At 46.0% G+C, this 24,499-nt stretch overlaps 3 protein-coding genes across 5 annotated transcripts in view; 1 reads left to right on the top strand and 2 right to left on the bottom strand.

Annotated features, from left to right (window-relative positions):
- The window catches only part of rnf43 (ring finger protein 43), a 68,542-nt gene extending 57,918 nt beyond the window's left edge, over positions 1-10,624 (bottom strand). For 2 of the 3 annotated variants that reach the window (XM_081719291.1, XM_035527277.2), the window contains exon 1: positions 8,214-10,623. In XM_081719291.1, the coding sequence (XP_081575417.1) occupies positions 8,214-8,453 (240 nt within the window). In that variant the 5' untranslated portion in view covers positions 8,454-10,623. Of the gene's footprint in view, positions 1-8,213 lie in introns of all 3 variants that reach the window. The other variant, XM_081719290.1, reaches the window with a different exon arrangement.
- A 213-nt stretch (positions 10,625-10,837) lies between these two features.
- Positions 10,838-13,337, bottom strand: hsf5 (heat shock transcription factor family member 5). The gene is made up of 6 exons (XM_081719091.1): positions 13,300-13,337; positions 12,401-12,930; positions 11,946-12,341; positions 11,773-11,864; positions 11,055-11,558; positions 10,838-10,867 (listed from the first exon to the last, which is right to left on the bottom strand). The coding sequence occupies exons 1-6, from the start codon at positions 13,335-13,337 to the stop codon at positions 10,838-10,840; spliced, it is 1,590 nt and encodes a 529-aa protein (XP_081575217.1).
- A 537-nt stretch (positions 13,338-13,874) lies between these two features.
- On the top strand, positions 13,875-15,852 carry supt4h1 (SPT4 homolog, DSIF elongation factor subunit). Its single transcript, XM_027010290.3, has 5 exons — positions 13,875-14,087; positions 14,506-14,612; positions 14,697-14,752; positions 14,882-14,935; positions 15,189-15,852. Exons 1-5 carry the CDS (start codon positions 14,019-14,021, stop codon positions 15,254-15,256), a joined length of 354 nt encoding a protein of 117 aa, XP_026866091.1. The 5' UTR covers positions 13,875-14,018; the 3' UTR covers positions 15,257-15,852.
- Positions 15,853-24,499: the final 8,647 nt, after the last annotated feature.

Below are 24,499 nucleotides of genomic sequence, written 5' to 3' on the forward strand. Positions count from 1 at the left end.
TCTGTCTCCCTGTTTCTGTTCCTGTGGTGCAGGACAAACACAGCCAGCCATAAGGGCAAGCGAGTCACTGTAATAACAACGAGTGGACAACACCTGCATCTACTCTGCCTGGGTACACACAGCTGTCAAACCCTCCCTTGACACTGCTTAATAAAAAGCGGTTTGGGTTTTGCGTGCGTGCGCGTGCGTGTGTGTGAGAGAGAGAGTTCTTTCCACCGTTCAAGACTGAAAGAAAAAAGTGTTTGGTGACTTGCATGTAGGCAGTGTCATGCCTGGCACCACCCCTGTATGTGTTCGTGTGTATGTGTAATTAAAGAGACGGCGTACCGCCGGAGGGTTGATGTGTTGAAGTGAAGAAAAGTGAAGGTTTTAAACCTGACTGCAGAGTAACACCATAAATATTTCTGTTACACAGAGATGGTCCGCTCGGTCCAGTGGAGCTCATTAGTCGACTCTACCCTCTGGCTGGCCCTGCCTAGCACAGTCCTCTCCACCCATCAAGAAAAACGGCACGCGATCTTGTCTGACCCTTTCACCCAGGGGGTCGGGGGCGGGGTGTCCGCGCCCATTTGCTTGCACTGCGCGGACGCTTGCGCGAAATCCAGCCCTCGCAGCCTCTCCAGAGGTGCCCGGACGACGCGAGCGCAAGCGGAGGTGACGGCGTGGAAGGCTGACAACATCTCGTCCTCCTCGCTACGCAAAGCCGGCGGTGTGGACAGAAACGGCGGCCCTGCCGTGGCTGCTACTCTTCCGCCCGCATCCGTTTCCACCATCGCCGCTCTTTTTTAGCCCCCATTTCCGCCGTCTCCCGACGTGTCCGATCTGCAGAGGGCGACGCGTTGGAGGAAGGGTTTCGGCACGTAGCAGTCAGCTCTCGTGAAGGCGAGAGAGAGAGAGCGCACACGCTGTCAACTATGCTTGGTGTGTGTGAGTGCGTTGGACATGTGATTGCAGCGACATAAAGCATGTTCTGTCAGCCTCACTATCTTGGTTTACAATATGGCTTTTGTTGTCAAGGACACTGCGAGATCTAAGCCACTTTGATCTTGGGTAATGGAGTTTAGTAATGATCACAGGGAGACCATCCTCGCGCACGCCCTCGCACACATTGTAGGGAACTGTGTTTCTGGCAGAGGAAAACTAATGCTACAACTCAAACGAGAGACCTTTTCACCCCAACACACAAAAATGAAAGCCTTGAACAGCGTAACTTTTTAAAACACGTGTGGATTCACACACGCACACACCAGAGCAAACCTGGCTCTTACACGGACATCTCCAGTGTACATCATTACATCAGAATTTCAGCTGCTGCTCACATATATCCAAAACAAAAGAAAGGAGGAACAATGTTTACAGCCAGATCTAGAGCCCCTGAGACACCCGTGTGTGTGTGGAAGCCATGCCTGTGGAAAACTAGACTGAAAAGCAAGGTCCTCCCTATGGCCTTGATGTGATGGCGTACAGCGGACAGATAATAAATTATATCCCTATAAGAATAAGGCAGATTATGTGAGAAACAGAAGTGGGCCTTGTGTCACGATACTGCAAAGAAAAAATGTGCATTTAAAAAAAATAAAATAAAAAGTGATGAACCAAGAAGACTCGCACCCAAATCAAATACAACCAAGGAACATTCGCTCATGGGTGGTCAACTGATCAAACCAAACTATTGCTGTTTCAGTGTACACACACACACACACACACACACACACACACACACACACAAAGAGAAAAAAACAAAAGCTAAAAGTCTAAAATATTTTTTGGAAGAATTCACAAAATGGACAAATCCAAAGCAATGGACAGTCCTCTCCTCCACAAGGCAAAAACGCTCTACTCTTAGAAATCTGACGTTTACCACAGTCGTCTTTGTGGAGCTCAAAACACGAGGAATTGTAAGACCTGACTGAAAACGTAGTCATGGGGAGAGTTACCAGGACAACAACGACCGATTAATAAGATGAATAATGCCATAAAACTTGTCCAGAACGAAGGTCTTTAGCGGTTAGTTCAGCGGCTACCTAGCTAACGGGGTCTCAGACGTGAGTTAGCGGAGGCTGGCGGCAGTCTTCTAGAGTCCAGGGACCTGGTCCCAAGTCTACCAGGATTAGGAAAGCTGAACCAGAGGAGCGTTACATCTCAGCACAGTTTCAAGTCAGGTCAATGCTTAACTGCTGTAGCAACCACCAAGGTCGCGAGGGAAAGTGTTGTAGTTTGCTCACACCACCAAGACAGTACCATCAAACACGTTTCAATACGTAAAAAATGAAATAGACCTTACAAAAAAGCCCATTGGAGTCCTTAAGGGATAAAAAAAAAAAAAAAGCTCATCATCAGAATATCATTATTTTCCCCTTTTTTTAACAAGATTTCCTCCTGACACTTTGGTGGAAGCGTTCGGTCCACGATGTTCAGATGCCCAGGACAGTGAGATCAGAGCGTGGCCGGCCCAAACATACCCTTCCACCAGCAACGCTGCCAAGACAACCAAATGTATCCTTCATCTGCACAAAAACCTTACCATCCTCTACCGACAAGTTCAGCAGTGGCAAACGCCCTTGTGAGCAGCGCTGTCTGGTAACTTACAGATCATGTGCCAAGCATGTTCTCGCTGCAACATGTACAGTTTGAAAATATACTCCATATACACAGACATTGACAGCACAGGCTTATGTTAGAAAACTCAACTTTGACAAATATGACTAATTTATTCCCACAAGCCCATTCCCACAAGCACAAGCCCATTGCTTTGGTCTGGAGCTTTGAAGTTTAGAGGAATCATTAGATCATTAAAATCAGGCTCCTTGGTGTCACATTGGGCGTGTTTGGTCGAGTAGTCATCTTCCTGTTCAACTCGTATGGCTGTTAAGTCTTGAACGTTGCTCATACAGTTTTCTCGCCGAGTGAAACATCGGGTTGCGTCTCGGGATGCGGAGCCGAGCGCTCAGACGCATCTGCCTGGCGCTTCCTTGCCCCAGGCGAGAACATGAATTCCCTCGAACGCCCTGGAACGATTAGGCAGCATTGTTGCGATCTCAGCCCTCACAACACGAGCGTTTGGAGCCCCGTGAAAGTTTGAGACGCAGCTATGAATACTTGCCGTGACACCTACAAGGGGGTGGAGGTGAACCCTCAGACATTAAATCATGTGCTAAATAAACAGCATGTGAAAACCAGAAACTACACCAGGACAGATAAGGAATTTATTAGGAGAGCTCAAAATAGAAATTATGATCGTAAACAAGATAGCTTCATGGCACATGGTGATGAAGACACTACGTGAACCATCAGTGTCTGCAGGCTGCGCCGCCAGCCACGTGCTAATGGCTAGACACCGACGATTGTGGGAGGCCCCCGGCTCTGTGTTGTCGCAACCAGACCAGGCGGGGCACCACCTCTTCGTGCCCTACCCAGTTGTGATGCACCCCGGCGGTGTGCGTGGTGAGCGGCGGGTCAGCGTAGCGCGCGACCCGGACGAGGAGAAGGGAAAACATGGAATGTTACTGTTGTACACATACAACGTACACAGACTCGCACGCACGCACGCTCGCCCCGAATACAAGCGCTGTGCTCTGGTCTGGTTCAAGGAGAGCGCCGGCAGTAATGCTTTTCCCATACTGAAGCATTAGGGACAGCAGCAGGACACTGCAGACTCTCAAATAGCACACGCACAGCAGGGGACACTCGGGAGTGCAGCCCCAACAGGAAGGAACCTGATCTTCAACAAGCGTGTGTGTGCGTGCGTGCATGTGTGAGACCTTTGGACTGTCCAAGTATGTGCAAGATGCTCACTTTATTTGTGAGTAAGACAATGTCCATAGGTCCACTGGTTTGTGTAGATACTTGTCACAAAGTGTATACAATGTGGAGTAGGTTTGTGTGTGTGTGTGTGTGTGTGTGTGTACACGTGCGAGTTCATCTGTACAGGAGCACATTTGCCGTGTACATATGCACTCGTGTATATATTGCTGAGAGACACAGTTGACTGGAACATTCTTGGAGGCTGTTATCCTAAAACTTGGAGTGTTGTGCAACATTGCTAGTGACAGTCACAAATACAACAGGAATTCCTCCCTCCCCATCTCTCTCTCTCGCTCTCTAATGATATAAACAAGAGGCAGACATGCTACCTTGAAAGTTTTGCCATCTTTCCCGTCCATCCCACATGTTTGCGCACACATGCACTTACACACACTTTCCATTTTCCATGCCGCGCGCCTGGGGTGCGCGCACGGGGCGTGGAAGCTGGGGTGGGTGAGGGGCGGCGGTCCCCGGCACGCTCCGCACAGCCCGGGGAGCGGCTGGACAGAAGACGCGAGCAACAGCCTCTCGCGGAGCTTCGCTGGGGACGGCTGGAAGACCACCGACCTGGGTGCATGTTTGGAAATGCTGTGCTAAAGGGGTCGCCTTGCTTTCACTAGCAAGTGCTGGGCAACCAATAAGCCGCCAGCAACAGCGGGGGGGGGGGGGGGGGGGGGTGTCCATTGGACGGAGGGAAATGGCCTGGCTTACGTGAGCAATCTTTGCAGACGCGACAGAAGAAAAGCAAACCAGACATGAATACCAATTCACAGTCGCTCTTCATGTTGCAGAGCAATGCGGAGTAAAGCTAATGCTAGATCCATGTACAGCTGTGGATCCTCCAGCGAAAAGCAGTCAGTCAGGAATTAGACTCTTATAGAGTCGGAATGAGACGCGGAATAAGATTTCTGACCGTGAGATTATCACCGCTTATGCCCAGCAGAAGGAGCAGAAAACGCAGCTGTCGACAGGCCTTAAGCAGTGGGCAGGAACGCAGAGGCTGTTATGCTGTTATCAGTTTCCGGAGGGGGGGGACGGCCGCAGACAGGAAGCTCATCTGAACGAAGGGCGGGGAGGCCCATCGGAAGCGTCAAGTAAACAAGGGCCTCGTTTTTAATCATCCCGGCTCACGTTTTTCAGCTCCGGTTGCTTTCATCTCGCCTGCGTCCCAACGCATCCACCCGCTCCCTGACACACCCCTCCCCCCACCCCGCGAGAGGGGACGGAGGAGTACAGCCAGACAACAAACTCAAACTCTACACACCCTGCCGCCGCGTTAAAAGGGGCGACCGTCGAGGTCCGTGGTGCACCGCTCTCCCAAAACGATTCCCAAATCTTCTTCTGCTTCTGCCAAGCTGAGCTGAAACCAGTTCTCTCAACTTTTATCAAAGGTCAGCATCACATTTTGGTTGATAAGAATAGGCCCTAGTTCACTGTTCATGAGCAACTCATCACCCAAGGCTAAATTACACCCGACGTCTTTGTGAGGCCATTACAAAAGGTAACCTCCCTTTCACACAAAGACCCCTTGCAGAAAGGGAGATGGCAAAGGAGCCAAAGAAAAAAAAACCCAAAACAATTGAAAAGAAAACCAGACGAGAAAGTGAGCCCTTTAAAACGGTTCAGCTTCTTTTAATTGGGCAGAGCGCCCATCATGGGATTAACTTCAAAGGTGCGGTGGGCAACTGCCCCCTCCCCCTCTCCGCTACTTTCTTCAGGCTCAGGGAGCAGCTGTCTTCCCCCTCAAATCCAAAGCCGTACCAGAATGCTGCGCACCGGCCCCCGCTTTCGCCAGGCCGCCGCTCATCCTGAGCGCCTGACCCCTCGGACACTCTTGGCCAAGAGCACGGATGTGCAGCCTGCCAAGGCATCTGCATTTTCAAAGGCATGGGCGCGGGACCAAAGAGTTCCGGGACACTGATAGCGCGGGGGAGGGGTGGGGCGTCATGGCTTGGCAGACGCGTCTCCCGCCACGGCCCCGGCCTCCTGATATCTAGAAAATGACCTTAGCTTAATGTGCAGAAGGACTCGCTGTGGTCCCAGGCAGGGCTCCCAGGGCTTAGAGGCGTTATATTCTAGCGATGGTGCAACATTTGTGCTCACCGAGCTAGAAGAGGCCAAACTTCTGCATTGAAACCATCCACACGGGTTGGTGCCGCACCTTTGTACGATTGTTGTGGTCGTTACGGTTACCGTCGGCCAATGGCTGTTCGAACCAGGAATGTGCGCACCAGGCCTTGGGCAAACTTTCTTAAAGGACTAGGGTATGGATTAGGCAGTTTGGTGGGGTGGGGGGCTTAAAAAAATAAACAAATTTTAGTCTGTAAAATAGACTGCTTCAAAATAAGTAAACAAGAGCAAGAAGTGGCTTTTGGTGGAGACACATCATTTCTGTCCCATTGAAAGAATCATTCCCACAATGGAACCCCAGCATGTTTCAGTACAAACAATTGCAGAAAACCTCCCTGTGATAAATATCCCAAGCTAAGTTTACAAATCCATACACGCTCCCATTCAAGAGCCACCGTTGCCACTACACTCGCCCCCCTTCCCCAAATTAAATGTTTCCACCATCATACCAAATGTTGCTCCCCCCCCATCAATATCCCTCTCAGTGATCTGCTGGCCGGCCTGAGTAGTCGAACCCGGGACCCCGAGAGGCAGCCGGTGGCCCGAAGAAACATCGCGCTCAAGGAGATCAAAGCTGGACCGAGATGTGTAATTACTAGTGGTTATGAAAACAGGCTGTCATCCTCAGCCATGGATGAGCGTGTCGAATTCAGAGTAGCCTGAGGACAGCCAGGCAGACACGCCTGAAAAGCTCTGAACAAGTGAGCAAGAAAAGCAGAGAGAGGGGAAAAAGGAGGGGAACGAGGACAGAGAGAGAGAGAGAGAGAGAGAGAGAGCTCTGCTTCGTGCCTTGCTCTACCCGGCGATGGTATTTGGTATGAATGCCCAGTGGAGGAAGGGGGGGGGGGGGGGTTCTACCTCGACGGCACACCTTAGAGTGTCCGCGCCTGACGCATGGCAGAGACGGAGAAGACCAGGACGCCACGCAACCTGTGGATGGGACAGGAGGCAGAGGCCGCGTAGAAGAGCAACAGTGGCAGATCCTGTCTCGTCCCCACCACCACTCCCAAAGGGAAGCCGCGAAAAGCCGGAGCGCACAGCGCGCCCCTGCAGTGTAGACCTGTCACGACAGGTCGGCACGGAAACAAAGAGCATAATACAACACACTCTTTGTGTGGTGAGAGAGCACCTTACTCAAGAGTGGGTTATTCTCTCTCTCTCTCTCACACACACACACATACATACACATCTTTTTTACCTATGCATAAGCACTGGGTTGGTCACATGTAAACGTTGTGTAATTCCTTGTCAATTACAACCCACTACAGAGTCGGTTTTGCTACTCAAAATACTGCATCTGGCAAGTGAAGAGAACAGAATGTCATTTTTCCCATGCACCGTCTGTGTACACACATGCACGCATAGCCCAAGATCACGTGCACACACGGTCTTCCAATGACCACTAGCTGTTAATCCTTTTATTTCTACTAGTATATTAATGTGGTTTTGCAGTCAGGTTTAACCTGCCTATAGAACCATGCTGCTTTCCTGAGGGGTGGGGGTGGGGGTGGGGGACAGCTTTCAGTTCACTTCATAAAGTTATGGCCTTAAACCCAGGGCTCGATATGGACGGACACTACTCGGCCCCGCGTGTCGGCTGCAAAAAACAAGAAGATCTGGCAAAGCCTGGCCTTCAAACACAGGCCTAATAGCTTATACCTCCACAGCACCTGCCCGGGGCCTCGGCAACACGCGTGCCTTTCCGCCGGGCTACGGAAAGATCTCCGCTGGAATAAAAACGATGCCATCATCTACCCTTTGTCGGAAAGACTCGGGCACTTCTGGCCCCGTTTAAGTGGAGAGGCAGCGGGGTAACTGCGGTGTGGGGTTAGGGACCCCGTTTACCTGCTCACGAGGATTTGTCGGTGTCAATGTGAGGAACAGTGAACGTGCTTTAGGGAGTTATCTTGTTCAGACAAGCTGGCTGGTATCAGAGACACAGAGAAAGGCGCTCTGAGTGATGCTTCAGCGTGACATGTCAACAGGCCAAAGCCTGCGAGTGTCTGCCATTACTGCATGTCCCTGTCTCTATAGGAGATCTGTGAAAGCATGTCAGACTGACACTGTGTAAGCATGAAGCCATTTCTTACATACCACAATCCAGAGGTGAACAGTTTAAAAGTCCATCATTTTGGAAGGAAACACCTAACGCATAATCGGGCTTGTCAAAGCCACACGCCGCAGAAACACCCACCCCCATCAAAGTGCAACCGACAAATTTGAGTCTGGCCTCATGTTGCATCCCATCGTTATTCACCGATAGCCATTTCCCCGCCTACCTGCATGAGCTTCCCTTCGGCGTAGCCGGCGCTGCTGCCGGCGAACACCCCCTCCAGGGTGATGGGCTTGCCGGTGGGCTCCTGCTTCAGCAGAGTCACCTTGATGACGGCGCGGGGCGCCGAGCGCTCCGACTCCACGGCGGCGGCCAGCTCCAGGCCGGCCTGGCCCAGGGCCTGCAGGGCAGCCAGCAGCAGCCACGGCCAGGGGCCGGCCAGGTGCCGCGCGGCGCGGAGGGTCATTGCCTCGGCTGCAGCGGCGTGCCGCGGCCACGCATAATGCGCCAAGTCGCCCGCCCCACGCCGGCCGGTCGGAATCACGGGCAGACGACTCGGTAGTAGCCTCCGGGTGGTGCTGCGGGCGAGCCCCAGACGCCGGTGGTGTATTTCCTCTTGCTACTTTCGGGACGAGTCTATTGTGGAAGAGGGCTAAAATGACTCCGTACGTAAGGGCAGCTCGCTGAAGAGCTTAATAAAAGCAGTAACCATTATAAAGAAAACTGGTTACAAAACGTGAAACGTAGTTTAGAAGGTGATATCAATAAGCAGTCGACGCGAGCTTTAATAGTAATCAAATGCAAATGAGTGCTGGCTAGCCTGCATCACTTACAAGAGAGGCCAAACACAAAGTACGTGAAGCAGAGACTATAAACGCGATTACTGGCAACTCTTAATGTGTGCATTGATTCAAGCCTTCAAAGACATTTACGCTCGCTGGCGGCAAAGCCACGCTGCTTCGGCTTGAAAAGAGCCGACCGACATGGACCACTTTGATCAGCCAAGTTCCGCTTCATTTCTTGGTCAGTTCCAGAACGGCAGTGTCTGACATTCAGGTGGCAGATTTAAATCAGCAAAAGTTTCATCTCTCTCTCCCTCCTGCTCTATATGTTGTCACGTCCTAATCACGACCTCCTACGTTTCAACTTGAAATAACGAATCCGCATCCACATTAAAAATCCATGATGTAGCTTTACATTCCCGACACCAAAAACGTGCACGTATCCCAATGGGTTTTTTTTTTAAATCGCGATTTCAACAGGTTGGCGAGGAAGATTTCTCCAAACGGAATTTTATCCAAGTACGGCAACATAATCCCGCCGAACACAGAAGGTGAAGCTCAAGGTGTTGAGTTCCCTCAACACCAAACTAAATCGCCAACGTTAGTCTCCCTTTCCTTTGAACGCAGCGCCGTGATGAAGTACGTTAGTCGCAGCCACACGCTTCCCTCATGAGCTGTGTTGCGCCTCCAAGGCGGTCGACCAGCGCGAAAGTACAACTGCAGATCTGCACAAACCGTGTTCACTTTTAACAGATTAACAGATGCATTGCTGGAGTTGATATTTAGTTCTCTTTGAAGTTGTAAAGGGAGGTTAATCCCGAGTCCCAATCACGTGCACTTTCTGCAGCCGACCAATCCGTACTTCGCGATCTTGTTGACCATCATCTGGAACCTGTTCGCTGCTCGAGCACGCTCCGAACGCAATTCCCGTATTCCAAACGGGAGTCTGTACACAATCCCAAGATCCGGAATCCTTCCGATAGTCGCACAACGAAAAAGTGTGTGTCTTCGTAAACAAACAGCAGAAAGGTTGTTCGCCGTTAAAACAAATGTATAACTGTGTGGAGAAGGCCGCCTGGCATCTTAAGGGCTTCTGAAGAAGTTAAAGAGCCAGCAAAGCGCACGGCGCTGGCGCAGAGGTCCTAGAAGCCTGCCCGAATCTCCCTCCCTGGGGAGCGCATCGAGCGTCTACCTGCTGCCTGCCTGCCACCGAGGGTGGAGCAGAGACGCTCCGCCATACTAATCAACACGGACCGGCACACGGCGCCCTCTAGCGGATAGTATCTGAACATTCGTGATACACTGTAGTGTGTATGGATAATATTATTATTGTTAATATTATTACCCAACTTCTTTATATTAAAAGGTTGATGCAATACTTTTAAGGGTTCTGGCCTAACTCTAGGGCGAACCCCATGAAACTACATGAAAGCTATCGTTTCATTAACTCATTCAAAGGCCTCAGCGGATCACTTTATAATTGTACGGTATCGGTTCAAATGTATATCCATCTCAAATCAAAACTCTGTTCATGTCATTAAAATCTGATGCTTCTTCCCTCGATAGTCTTCTTAAAAAGTGTTTAATGAATACACATTAGTTACATTAAAATTAGGTTAAAGTCACAAACAGCCTGCAATAAAACATTACTGAGTTTTTTTGAACTCAAAACATCAGTTTAGTCACAGGTATAACATTCTAATAAGTCTTAAGACCCTCAATATCTAAAAATAATGGAGCTGAAAATCAAATATATATACTCATATGCTTACTTTATACAATGCTCATTTTAAATGTCACTAAAATCAAATCTACCCTTTTGTTTGAACTATGCAGAGCAGAATTCTTATGAAAAATGTATTACAACAGCTGTATTGTGTATTCAGGTGTATTACATTAAATATTTTACTCAAAAAATATCGAGAAATGTACACCTGTGCCCTTTGTGACTACTTCACTGGAAATCGGGTGCGATATCTTTTACGCATGCACAGACAACGGTGCCAATTTCCCACTCAGGTCATCTTCCCAGGTGACCCGTCTGAGGCTCACCCCGCTTGCTTGCTCCTCAGAGATCAGCCAGAGCAGCAGCTGCAGCCTGCGTAAGAGGACAACACCAGCTCAGACTCAGAAAGCACTCAGCGCACACCAATTCCAAACGGTCCCCTCATTAACGGCCCTGCGCTGTTTCACTCTAACAGGTGTGTTCTGTACTTGCGCTTCCTGCATGAACCGTTCCCTCTTTAGCTCCTTAGTGTGGGTCAGGGATCAAGACTATTACCAACCTTCTCGTAAGGTTTCACAGGTACTGCCTTCGCCTGACCGGGTCTTTGCTCCGAGCCTCTAGATCTCACTGCGATGGCGATGCCCGAGGGCACCTGCCCTTGTACAGCAATGAAGGTGCCTTCCATGGGTATGGGGCTGAACTGGGGGTCAATGGAACTGGGCCTGGCACTCGAGGGATGTGGGAAGCCATGCGGGCTCGAAGCCAGGCTGGACACGGGCTTGAAGGCCGAGCCAGCAGGGTTGTAGAGGGAAGACGCAGGAGGACGGCTCTCTGTCGTCGGGCCGCTCAGGTGCTTCTCCGGGGTGGCGACTTTGGCAAAGTGGACCTTGGGTGAACCCTGAAGCTCATCCACAATCTTGAACACTGTGTCCAGGTTCACATCACTCTTCTTTGGTTCAATGCGGTCACCTGCTTGCAGGTCTGGATTTGGGCCACTGGGGTGAAGGCAGCCAACTGAGTAGGTCTGGTGAATGAGTATTGGAAATTGTGAAGTTACACATGACTATAAATCAATCATTCTCAATATTTTTGCTTGATTTGAAATGTTTTCTATTGATTTTCTTGCTACTGCCATGCATATCACATGTAGGCAGATATTCTGGATAAAAAAACCAAAAAAAACCTGCCAAACTTAAAGCAGTGATTACATGAAACAATGCAAAGACACACAGTTGTTCTTATCAGTAGGTGTTAAATCAACTAAAACCATTTCTTACAGGGTAATAGCCATAATGGTAGTAAGATGCAGCTGGATGATGGGAACGTGCCACGTTTGAATCCAAAGAAGCAGGGGTGCAGCCATGACACACTGCAAAAAGCCAAACAAACTGAGTTACATTCATACTTACACATTCATTAGAGGGAGAGAGAAAAAATGTATACATCTCACCTGGCGCATAGAATCCCGTTTGATATTGTGAATGAGGTAAGAAGGTGTGAGTAAATTTCTGCCCGCCAGCTGACACGTTTTGGGAACCATGCTGCGGAAGTCCATTGCCGGGGCTGGACTGAAACGTGTACGACGAGTCGGTCGGAAACCGTCGGATCACGGACACAGGGATGCCTCTGTCCGTGTAGAAGGCTGTGGGTGAAGAATCCTCGCCGGGGGTCGTTATCCACGCAGTGGACGGTGTAGGGTCATACTCCTTCAGTGGCTGAGAAGCGTCTGAGTGATACTGGTAAGGAGAGGCGCTCTCCCGTGGGCATCCCCGAAGCGCTTGTCCCACGGCCACTGAGCCTAGAGATGCAGATAAATGCAATAAAGACAAGGCTCTTACACTAATAACTACGTCCAGGTGTGTTTGTTTTATTTATTTATTTATTTATTTATTTTACACGACTGACCTTTGATGTCAGCTGCCGAGTTTTCTTCGGGAGAGTTCAACAGGAAGCGACGAAAGCGGTTCTGCGGCCGACAGTTCACTTCTAGGCCAGCTTCGAGTTTGGCCTTGTTGCTGCTCGTTAGTCTTTTTAAGTTGACCAGGAGTTCCGGGCGGCCTTGTTTAAAGTTCGGATTGTGGAAACGGTGCTGAACGCCATCCGTGACAGGATCGTCGTCGCTTTGCTTGTCCATGTTAGCCGCCACCTGCATCATTTTTCTAAATCCATACAAGTTCAGTTGCCGAATGAAGCTGGTAAAATTTGTGGTTTTGAATAAATCTGGCGATTCTCCCAGCTGTTTATTGGTTGGGGTTAACAGGTCTGCTTCAAACATGTGCTGATCGATGATGATGCCATCGCCGTAGGAGTCCCACCGGATCGAACGGTTTAGAGGATCGTTCACTAAGCGCCAAAGCTTCGCGGGGAAGTTGTTAGGGTTGATCGGGAGCGTGAGAAGCGCCTCGTCAATTTCCATGACAAGTGAAAATGTTGTTCTGTAACGTGGCTAAGTGGGATTAAAAACAAAAGCGCAGTTTAGCTGAAACTTGCTAACGGTAGCTGTTCATCCGGAATTCTCAAACCAATTATCTTGGCTAGCCTGCGAACTAGCTGGCTAGCATTAATTAAGCGAACTAGCTACGTTCAGCCTTATCCAGAAACGGCATTTCACGTTCATCAAAATGAAAGCGCAACCAGTTATTTTCGTAGCTAAAAACTCACAATCCAGGAAACTTGTTCTTTTTTGTGTAATATGTGGTTACACTTGCTACCTGTTTTTGAAGTGAACTGATCACTTCTCGGAACCGTTGTTAACGTTCCCGCACCGTTATGCGCGTTCTCACATAATTTAAATTCTCAGCTACTTAGCCGCGCGAGGATTTGATGGGCTTTTGCAGTGCATGTCGCCCTCTAGTGGCCTTTTAATATATAAGCTTTACATAAGCAGCATCAGAACACGAATAGGATAACGAATGTTAAGCATAAATCATCTTAAATAAAATAAAACATTGAATATCTTTTTATTTTCTTTAGGTGGCAACACTTTATACGTAAAATATAATCAAAGGTTAAAAAAGGAAAGGATTGCCACCAATTATTACTCTTAAGTTATCTCATTTCTTTTTACGTTTATTGTGATGGAAAGTTGTTTTTATATGCATATATGATTGTGAACTACAAAAGCAGGAACAATTTAACCAACGTCTCTCAGATAGGGCCTTCAAGTGCTAATTTCCTATTTACGGAATCCAGTTTTCTTGTTTTATATCATGAAGCTACTTTTCTACCAAAAAAAAGGTGAGAAATTTAAATGAAAGTAAATTAAAGCGTGAAACACAGAAACCGAATAATCCTTAAATATTTATCCCAAACGCACAATCCCTCAGGACACACTGGAACGCCAGAAAAAGAGCAGCAGGTGAACGGCTGGCGCGCATCTATTACGTCATTTAAAACCGCCGGAAAAGCAGCCTGTACTACAAACAGCGGACTTCTTTTCGCTAGCTAGCGTTCCTAAAACAAAATCTAATTTGAAATAGAACACAATATATTCGGATAGCTATATTTTGCCAAAGTTCTTATAATGTCCTTAGAGACTGTGCCAAAGGACCTTCGTCATTTGCGGGCTTGCCTGCTATGTTCTCTTGTCAAGGTAATGATACTTAAGATTTATCTTACTGTTGCCTAAACACCATGAACTAGCCAGCATGGCTAACTAGCGTCTCTTTTCCTTCTATCAAGGGCTAGGGAATGTCTGATTCCTGTTAAAAGAGACTGGTTTTGCACGACATGCATCATGTCTCACTTCCTGTCTAAGATAACTAAAATAGCTTACCAATCTTTTGTCATTTGGTAACATAGCTAGCGATATACCTTTACAGTTTCTTACGAGAGTTGTGGAAGATACTTCATGTGTAACTGCATCAATCAGTGCAGAATTATTTAGTGAATTTTAAGATTTAAAAAAAATTAGGAGTTTCGGATGAGTGTTTTATACCACGAAAATTTACTGTACACGAGTAATGCATACAAGACAGTTACGCCAAAGTGTGGCCTTCTCTCCCTCGCAGACCATTGACCAGTTCGAATACGATGGTTGTGACAATTGTGAAGCATACCTACAAATGAAGGGTAATAGGGAGATGGTTTACGAGTGCACCAGTTCATCCTTTGACGGGTATGAAGTGTCCTTTCATTTTTCATTTCACTGTGAAAGTTCAGCATGTTGTAGTCAGTATGTGTACGTGCACTTTCCTTATAGTGTCATTGCAATGATGAGTCCTGAGGACAGTTGGGTGGCAAAATGGCAAAGAATAGGTAAGAACATCTCTGACATGTCACAACAGAATCTCTCGTGTGTGTGTGTGTGTGTGTGTGTGTGTGTGTAACAACTGCTAAGTAATCCTAAGGGCTATATTTGTAAATGTACTGCATGCTGTTCCTTAGGAAACTTCAAGCCAGGTGTTTATGCTGTAACGGTAACTGGACGATTACCTCCAGGTAATTTCAGAGAAATGCTATCTTCACACAGTATGCATTTCAAGCACTTAAGTGAGAAATAAATAAAAGCTACAACATGCAAATACATGCACTTAAGTAAGAAACATACATATGTGGGGGGGGGGGGGGGGAAATGGATCATTACATCTATTGAATAGTACTTAAGGATACAAGTTGGCAAAGTCAGTTTATTGACATCTATGTTTCACTTAATTTTAATCTGTAAATCACAATCTTTTCACATTTGTGTTAGGAGTGGTGCGGGAACTGAAGAGCAGAGGCGTCATCTACAGGTCCAGAGACACAGCAGTCAAGACATAAAAACGCTTATACGGCAGTATCTGGGCGCCATGTCCCCACTACGGTCCTCAGCTGCAGTTGCGTAGCGTTCAGCTGTGGATATTGCTATTTGTGTGACCCAGCTAGTCCATTTTTATTATATTCTGTTTCCATATTGATCTGAGCCAGGTGGTGCTGTTCAGCCCAGGATTACTTGGCTCAGATACGAGAGAGAATAGAAAAGGTCTAGCTGAAGGTCCTGGTTTAGAGTAAACTTTGTTGTACATACTGCGGCTGTAATGCTGTAACATTTTTGTTTGAAGAAGATTGGGTCTTGATTAATGTCTTACAGCAGTGATTTCCAGCCCAGTCCTCATGGGCTTTCAGACAGGCAACATTTTTACTCTAACCCCGCACACATGTACCAAGTATTCAGTTTCCTGATTGCTTGGTGGATGTGTGCTGGGATAGACTGAAAACATGGTAGCCTCTGGAGACTGGAGACTAGACAATTGTTTTTGATTCCTTCGTGTTTTTGGTCTTTCGCAAGGGTTGATTGTTTGTTTGTGCTTGGGCTGTGGAGGGGTGATGACAGAGAATGTTGTCCAATTCAGACTGAATAAAATGTTAAAAAGAAATATTGCTCAGAGATGTTATTGAACCTGACACATACCAGTTATTCTCTGCCAGGAGAGGGAGCTATAGATCTAGAGTGATGACTGTCATTTTCAATAAAAACGTAACTTACAATGCCTAATATCTTCAGTTCACAAGCAAGTTGTGTGAACTTCAAATTAACATGGTTGACTATTCTTCAGGTGTTGCACCATTTTCAGTAAATACAAAGTGAACAATGACCGTAGTGACCTTTTGTAGAAATATTTTCTCAATAGGAATAAAAAGTGGAAGTATTACAAATATCCTGGTGACACAAACATAATTTTGAGGATTTCCTTTAGTTTCAAGTGCAAATGAAGATTGTTGAGTTAGAGGAAGTTGTCATACCATTATTACCTTGCAAGAGTATTAAGACATGGTTGAACCCAGAATGCCACATGCCAGTTTCATTTCAAAATCATAACCTGTTTTGTTCTTTCATGAATGTTCACTTCAAGACCAGTGTAGGTACACAGAAGATGCAGCATGCATCCTTCGAACCTGCAAATTAAATGGTAATAAAGAAAATTGTGTGTGTGCCCACTGGGGAGAGTGGGCTTTTCTCCATTTTTGCTCACCTCTCCTCATATACACATCTGTCACATTTCAGAAAGGGAAATCACCACAAGCATCAGCCCTGTTTGTGATTGACATATATGAGCACTTAAAGAAGTAACTGTTCAATGTAGAGATCCTGAGGGTTTGGGACAACCACTTGGGAAAGGCCCTCTGTCACGCCTACCTCACACTGGATGAAATGATGACTTAAGGGAGAAGTGGCTATTTTCGGGCATTGCATAAGCACAGTAAAGTGAGCAGAGCCTTGAACAGTTGATTTTCAAAAGTGTTCGTTTCCTTCCGTTTCCTACAAACATCCGGCGTCTTTAACTCCGAGGAAATGTGTTCTGGGCTAGCCTGGAGCAGTTACACTAAATAACACTCCTGGGTGGGAGTGCCCATTGAAAGCACTTTGCAGCATAGGTGAGCAGTTCCATCCTTCACTTTGAATATCCCTTCACTGCCCATCCGTGTTTACCACGTTCCCAGCAAAACAGCATCCTCCATATCTAGGGCTGGGCAACACTGGGCTTGGGCTAGGCTTGTGACTGGTCCAAAAACTGAATGACCTAGCCAATCAAACAAGGTTGACTCAAGGTCATTTGTGCTGTTCTGGGCACTAATGATTCCTGGCTCTCACACAGTCCGCTCTTTAGACTCAAGACAAGCTGGACCTGGTCTGCTTACACTTGCAACCACTTTATTAGAAAAGTGTTCAGGACCAACTTTTATGAGACAAACTGACTCAAATCCAAGGCAGGATCAAGATCATAACAGTCTTAGATGGCCAAGACTGTCAGGAGTGAGTCAAGACTGAGACCAGAAAAGTGAGTTAAATACAAGATCATGAATCAGAATTCAAATGACCTCTATGAATTATTAAATTTTTCAGTTTAACTTTCACAACTAAGAAATGCATCAAACCAGTGGCGTGGGTTTCATTACAACCTTGGGAGAGGATACTGCTCATGCCATACACATAACACATAATATAAGTAGTGTGAGGGGGACACTTCACACCACCTAACCTAACACATCATATGAGTAGTGTACACAGGAATTATTTGGGGGTGGCAATAACTACACCTATGCATCAAACACCAAAACAACAAAAGCAAACCATCCTTGCATCTCATTATTTTGGAACTCTATTTCTGCATGGTAGACCGCTCTTAACAGAGCTGGCACTAACACCTGAAATCAACACTAGCCTGATTGATAAAACTCTAGCAACCCAACCACCAAAACCATATTATCTTTTGTCACATAGTGTAAAATAGTATATAATATTGCTCACAAGTAAGTGCACATGCATAATAGTTGCAAGGAAATAGCACCAGACCAGTAGATGGCGCTTGGTATGTAGGAAGGGAACAAGGTGCATCGCTGGCTCTGAGGAAGTTGCAGTATGACTGTCAGAGCTTTTGCACTAAATTAGCAATTTGGTCTGTTTCTGTTCTACTGTTCTACTGAGGGCAAATGTGATTTGTGACCAGCATCCACTATGCCTGAGCCATAATATCAGCTCTGGGTTAGGACTGTCCACAGACGCTTCAAATACACTGCTGCCCACTGTTTTCATTTGTATAGACCTATAATGCTCTGTGTGGTTAATTTATCACTCTGTATTTTAGGACTATTCAACTTTATTTTACTCTACTGTCATGCAGTATTGGGAGTTGCAAAAAAATGCTGTACTTCTATGATTTATTCTACAATTAGACATGAAATCAGTCCAATAAACTTTATTTTTTAACTTTAGTACTAGTTCAGAGATTATACAGTCTTGATTTCAGAACTTCGGTGTTGGGGACTTTTCCTTCCCATCCTGTAAGCGTGAATCACATGCAGAGACTGAGACGATCAGTATTTGGTCTGAAGTCCTCATGCAATGCGGCAACATTAGAAACATTCAGTTTTACAGGTGCATATTAATAAAACTTACGTGTAAAGTTATGCACTGTGGCCCATCTGTTGACAGCCACGCTCTACCTCATTCATCATTTTCTGACCACAGGAAGAGAGCAGATTGTATATTCTTTGGGTGGCAGACTATTATCAGTACCGCACTGATACGATAGTGGAACGGCTGTGGGTATTGAGCTGCCATGAGTTCACCAGGCATGGCACGCCTGCAGGATATTGTGCATGTATCGGTGTCACGGCAGTGGCCAGCAGCCCTGTTCCTGAAGCTCCACCTCCCTGGAGAGGTCAACTTCCACTTGTGTCCAACGCATGACCCCACCAAAAGGTGCTTTGCGAAGGAACTGATAGGAAGCACCAGATGAGTTAAATGAGGGTTGGAGGGAAACTTTGCCAGAAGGTAGAGCTCTAGGAACACAGTCGTCGACCACTGGGTTGGAAGGTAAAACAATTCTAACATGCCAAAAGTAAAGCTTCAAGGTCAAAAGTAAAACTTCACAGTCATGAGTTTGAATCTCAGGTAGCACATGTACTGTCATACTCAAATATTAACAATGCTCTGGAGAAGAGCGTCCATCATTTCATAATGGAAATGGTTAGGAGACACACCACTTTTTGGGGGGCAGAATGAAGGAATGAGTAGCAAGGTAACAGATTTGGGTTCAGTTCTGTGCCAAATTACACAAATCTTAATCCATAAGAACAATAAAGCCAGACTGACCCAGAAACAGCACTTGCATCTTAATGTGGAAAGAATTAGAAACTCTTAACTTACATTAATTAAATGTTCCCATCTTACCCTGATCTAAAATGACCTTTCTTGTTCAGTTTTTTAAAAATTATTTTTATGGTAAAACTATTTTGCCAACAACGGGAAAGATGATGAGAAAGTCAATAATACTCAAACATAGATAACGAGGACACCGAAAGCAGTTACCAAGCCTGGGTGCAAGAGAGTGATGGCATGAGAGCTATAGTTCATGGAGAGTCCTTACAGTGGCCCACCTCCATGGGGTGGGTGGACTGATTTCATCACAACATGGATACTTATTAAGCAGATTTGGGGTTGGTATTTGGTTGTTGAAAAGTTTTTAAGTTTTAGGGGACACGAATCTTGTGTAAAATAAGGCCACTGCCTTTCACACAGTGAACGTTGATCTGAATATGACTTCATGGTGTGCACATGACGAAAATATGTTGACTCAACACAGATCCACTTTGGCCAGTGGTTCTGGCCAGTGCACTCAGAAATTGCTTGAGGTCCTTTCTAAGTGAACTTTTTTGGACAATACGTTTAATTCAGCACCGCAAGGTTAAACTTTCTCAAGTCATATCAATTTCCTTTTCAGGCCTTTTTAAGTCCACACAGCTATACCACTGGGCGAAGTCCTCTGGAACTGTAGTCGTCAGAGTCTACACGTCCGAGCAACTCGTCCCATTTGAGGAACAACTGCTAGTAACAAAAAGAACAAACCTAGCACCAATGTCACACAAGGCCGCACTCCCGAGCCCTGTTGCGTTTTGGCGGGAAGGCGGGTGAACCCTGCCTTCGCCATTCTAGTTCTTTCGGGTTTTAACCACAAATACATAACAGAGGCTCGGCGTGCAAAAGCTCGGCGTGCACTTCAAAGCGTCTCCGCTCTGCAGCCCGGGCCGTGGTGCTGCATGCAGAACGCAGCCGCACGCCTACGCAGCAGCTCTCACAACTCTACAAATAAGGCGCAGAGACATTTTGAATAGGGAGCCATTTCAGTCATGCACGATCGCGCACAGGCTTCATGTCTGAAATACGCAAGCTGGGGTTCCAAACAAAAAGACAATATTCGAAAAGTGTATCTACATATACTAGTTAGGCACACTTGGCATACAATAAGGAACAGATTTCATTATATGATTATAAAATTATTATTTTATTTAACATGAACCGAGGCATACGTTTTGATAGTCTTAAGCTAACTTATGTAGGTGAGATATCAGATAATGGATCAGGCTTGGCCAACAGTCTCATCTCTGCAACAGGAACCATCACCTGTTGTTGGTAAAAGAAGTTCAACTCAAGCATAACATATGCATAGATATATATTTTCTTCAATAACAAGACTTTACACATCATTGATAACCAAATGTGCAGAGCTCGTGCTCAGATCCCATGTTAACTTCCTGTTTCAATTTTAGCCATTGAGCTTTATTTCACAGTTAGCATGAAGCACATTCTCCTAATGTGTCACTCTAACTCTTCTGTCAGATATGAGTCAGGCCTCTTCATAACCACTTAATGGTGTTCTGTTTTTTCATATTCGTTTGGGTTTGATACTTTGTGTGATCTGCTTTTTGTGCTTTACTTTAAGGCTATAACTTAATGTACTATGGATAGCTATGATTAGCACTCTGCTTGCTCAATTTTATAACAAAAATGGATGACAGAGGTGCAGTGTCTTATTACTGCCAAACAAAAGCAGATTTAATGAGAAGACTTGAAGATGCAGGTGCAGAATGCTGATGGTGTCAGTACCATTTCAACCATGGAGCGTGCTCAGTAGTGTCAGTGCCATTTCAACCATGGAGCGTGCTCAGTAGTGTCAGTGCCATTTCAACCATGGAGCGTGCTCAGTAGTGTCAGTGCCATTTCAACCATGGAGCGTGCTCAGTAGTGTCAGTGCCATTTCAACCATGGAGCGTGCTGATGACACAACTGTCGCTTTGAGTCACCACTACTCAAAACCCACATCTTTTTCCTTGAAAAATGAATAGGTCATTCAAACAAGTTATCTTTCTTAGTGATCACATAAATCAAGCTATTTCAGCACACTTGTTAGTCACAGGGTATTCTCTTGTTTGGCATTTCATGTGGTGGAAAGGGAAACAAGTTTTTCTTATTCCAATCAGACCAATAATATTCCAGTATTAGTACTGGCCTCAGTTCTGTCTTCTCTGGTTTCTCAGTTAGTAGTCACCTCCTCCTGAGAAGTCCGTCACTTCTCGTTTGTCACCGAGCAACCAGAGGACACATGCCTGTAAGACGCGCTGCCATTGGCAGACACCTCAGACTCTTTTGCCCTTATTTGGAAACGTCTGTGCTGAGACTAGTTGAAAGGGGAGATTAATTTCAAAAGGCAACAAACACTCAAAGACCACATTGTCCTGCCTTTGACACATTTACAGACACAGCATATGCACAAAAGCTACCCCTCCCCCCCACTCACAAACAAACAAACAGACACCCACACTTTTCACAGAGATGAGAAACTGACAATGGTCAATTTGTATGCACAGCAATTTGTAGGTCAACAAGTCTTCACCTGGCCAACGGTCTATATTTCAGGTATAACCGAGAGAAAGACAGCAGGCAAAACACTGAAAATAGAGGGAGGGGAAGTAGCTGCTCACCCTGATAAGGTCTATCAGTTTGGCTAGAGTGGCCAATGAACTTTGAGCTTCTAACCAACCCAGGCAGTGATATTATCCTCCAACACTCACACAGATACTGCAGCCACAGCAGTGTCCATTTACTCCCCCACCAACACACATGTGCACACACACCCTCACACTCTAGCCATCCATAAATAAACTTGACAGCCTAAACCTTCTTATACTATTAAACATGCTTTGAGTCTCTATTACCCGATTTTGTGTTTCAAACAACATTTTTTCTCTCATTTTATTTGCATTTTTGGATTTGCTTTGCAAGCAGTGCAGAGGCACTGTGGGGACACACTCTGATATCTTTTTGTCAGCATGCCTTCTTTCGTTGTCTTATGTCAACTAGCCAACCCTTTTTGCTAAACTCCCCAGATATGTCCCTCTCCTCCTCTGTGGAAGTCCTGGCCACGGACCATTCGGACGGGAATCCCTACACCCATCTCGGTCACATATGTAGCCTTCTTTGTGAATGAGCCAGAAATGGATGTATGCAAATTGCCTCATGGAGTGACCAATGCCCTGCATTTGCTGATAACATTTAAACCAACCACCCATGAAGCTTTGGGGTCGTTTATAAAGATGTGCAATCAACAAAGGTCCGATCAACCTCTTGGTTCACTAATGGCACGAGGTCCCCCATTGACACAGAGACCATGGAACCTCGTGCAGAGAAGGGTGTTGGCTGCAGCAGCTTGTAGGTAAACTACTGTCCCCATGGCAAAAAGCATGTAGGTCAGCGAGCGGCAAGTGTGTCATAGTGAAACCAACCAGGATGAGACAGAGCGCTCGAGATCTCATCTCTCTCACCACACCTTTTTCCACTTGACTTTTTCTAAACTAAAAAGACACACTGCTTTGACCGCACATGCACACGCAAACACACACACACAAAAAAATAAAACTCCCTGGTTTTAACCCCTAATTCGCACAGGCCAGCGTCTCCATGGTTACATGCAAATCAGGAGAGAGTATTCTTGCAGGAGAGTGGGAATTGAAACCTGTAGGGCCTTTTCTGGATTCAAATAAAACTAAGGGGTTGCCAGGTGGGGAGGAATGAAGTGGACTCTACCTGAGAGCTAACACAGCGAATACGAGAGAGCAAGTTTATCAGGAAAGACACAAAGGCTCATTTCTCATTCATTGTTTTCTTTGCGTTAAACGTCACCTATTTATGGTGTGGAACTGCAGAACCAACTGAGGTGAAGTGTGGTGACCAAGGGCACAGAGGCCGTGGTCAAAGGAGAGGCTGAGAGTCTACAGTCTTCTACTGAGAACACTGGAGTGCTGGACAAATAGCACACCAAAACCAATACAGCTAGTAGGCTATGTTGGCAGGTGCCCTTTTCATTTAAAAAAATAGGCCATCCTTGAAAGCATGCCTTTCATGTCGATCAGACGTCGGTTATGTATCGATCAGATGTTACCTGGCTTTGAATTTTCAGGTTTTTCCTTTGCTTTGTTTTTCAGACCCGGAGCAGCTACAAAGAACAAAAAAAGGCTTTTCGTGTGAATTCCCCTTTGCACTTTTTTTCTTTCTTTCTTTTTTTTTTTTTGATTGGCGTGCTTGTGGTCCACCCATCCCCCACTTCCCCCTGTCACTCTGCTTCTGTCAGGGTCAGGGCCTCTCATGTGGAAAAGGCACAAACAACACACTTTTATAGCATGGAAGGCCTCTGGTGGTGGAGATCTCCAACCCATCCAGAGGATGAGCTGGGGTGGAGGTTATGAACTTGAATCACTACAGATGGAACACCACCTTACTCCCACTAGCGACTACAGGTTGAAATTCGAACTTGCATGTCACATTTAAGATCCAGGCTGCCAGAAAGCGTGCTTAGCAAAACTCTAATAAAAATATTATCCAACAAGTAAATCAAACTTGGTGAAATTTTCAAAATGACACTAGACTTATTTGAACATCGGTTGAGATGCAGCAGGCACAAGCAAAGCTCTGATTGGTAACTCTATAGCTAACTAACCAGGAGGAAAGTACATAGAATCGCAGTAGTTTCAATCGCGTTTCAGCCATATACAGCATTCAGCAAAACTCGTCGAGATAAGGAAATGTGATATTTGAAGCTGATGTAGGGCCTCGCACAGGAAGTATCATAGTTGAGTGAGTTGTTCTGCAGGTACTTCCTGTGCTAGATCTGATCATACTCAGAACCTTTCCTTACGGTCTTATAGGATCTTGTAGTTTGTAGTGTAGAGTAAGCAGGATATACTCAATACATCCACACCTATTTTAGATATATAAAATTAAATGTTTAATTTCTTAACATAAGTAAATTAATTTAGGTTTATAAATAATTCAGTGAATGACCTGTCTGCCACCAGACTTCCTGTCAGAAAGCAACAAGCTTTTACAGTAGTTTGAAGGAAATGTAGAGTTTTTTCTGCTTTATGCAGAATTAATTATGTAGTTACATGCAGCTGCATATGAAATATGCATATACAAAAAAATTATTTTTGTCATTTAATGGTGCTGCTCCTCTTCCATGCCTCATGGTCACTCATTCTAAATGAAATATGAAATCATAGTCCAAATTCCCCCCCCCCCCCCCCACACACACACAATCTCCATGGGCTGATCACTGATCACTTCCCACTGAAGACCATTTCAGAGACTAACTTCAACATTTCCCCTCCATGTTGCAACTGTGAAGCAATGGCTGGGCAAAGTGAAACAGTATCTACCGAGAACAGAGAACCAACCATATATCATCT

This window comes from Electrophorus electricus, chromosome 8, assembly GCF_041902795.1.
Source record: "Electrophorus electricus isolate QZ-2024a chromosome 8, ASM4190279v1, whole genome shotgun sequence".
NCBI classification, from domain to species: Eukaryota; Metazoa; Chordata; class Actinopteri; order Gymnotiformes; family Gymnotidae; genus Electrophorus; species Electrophorus electricus.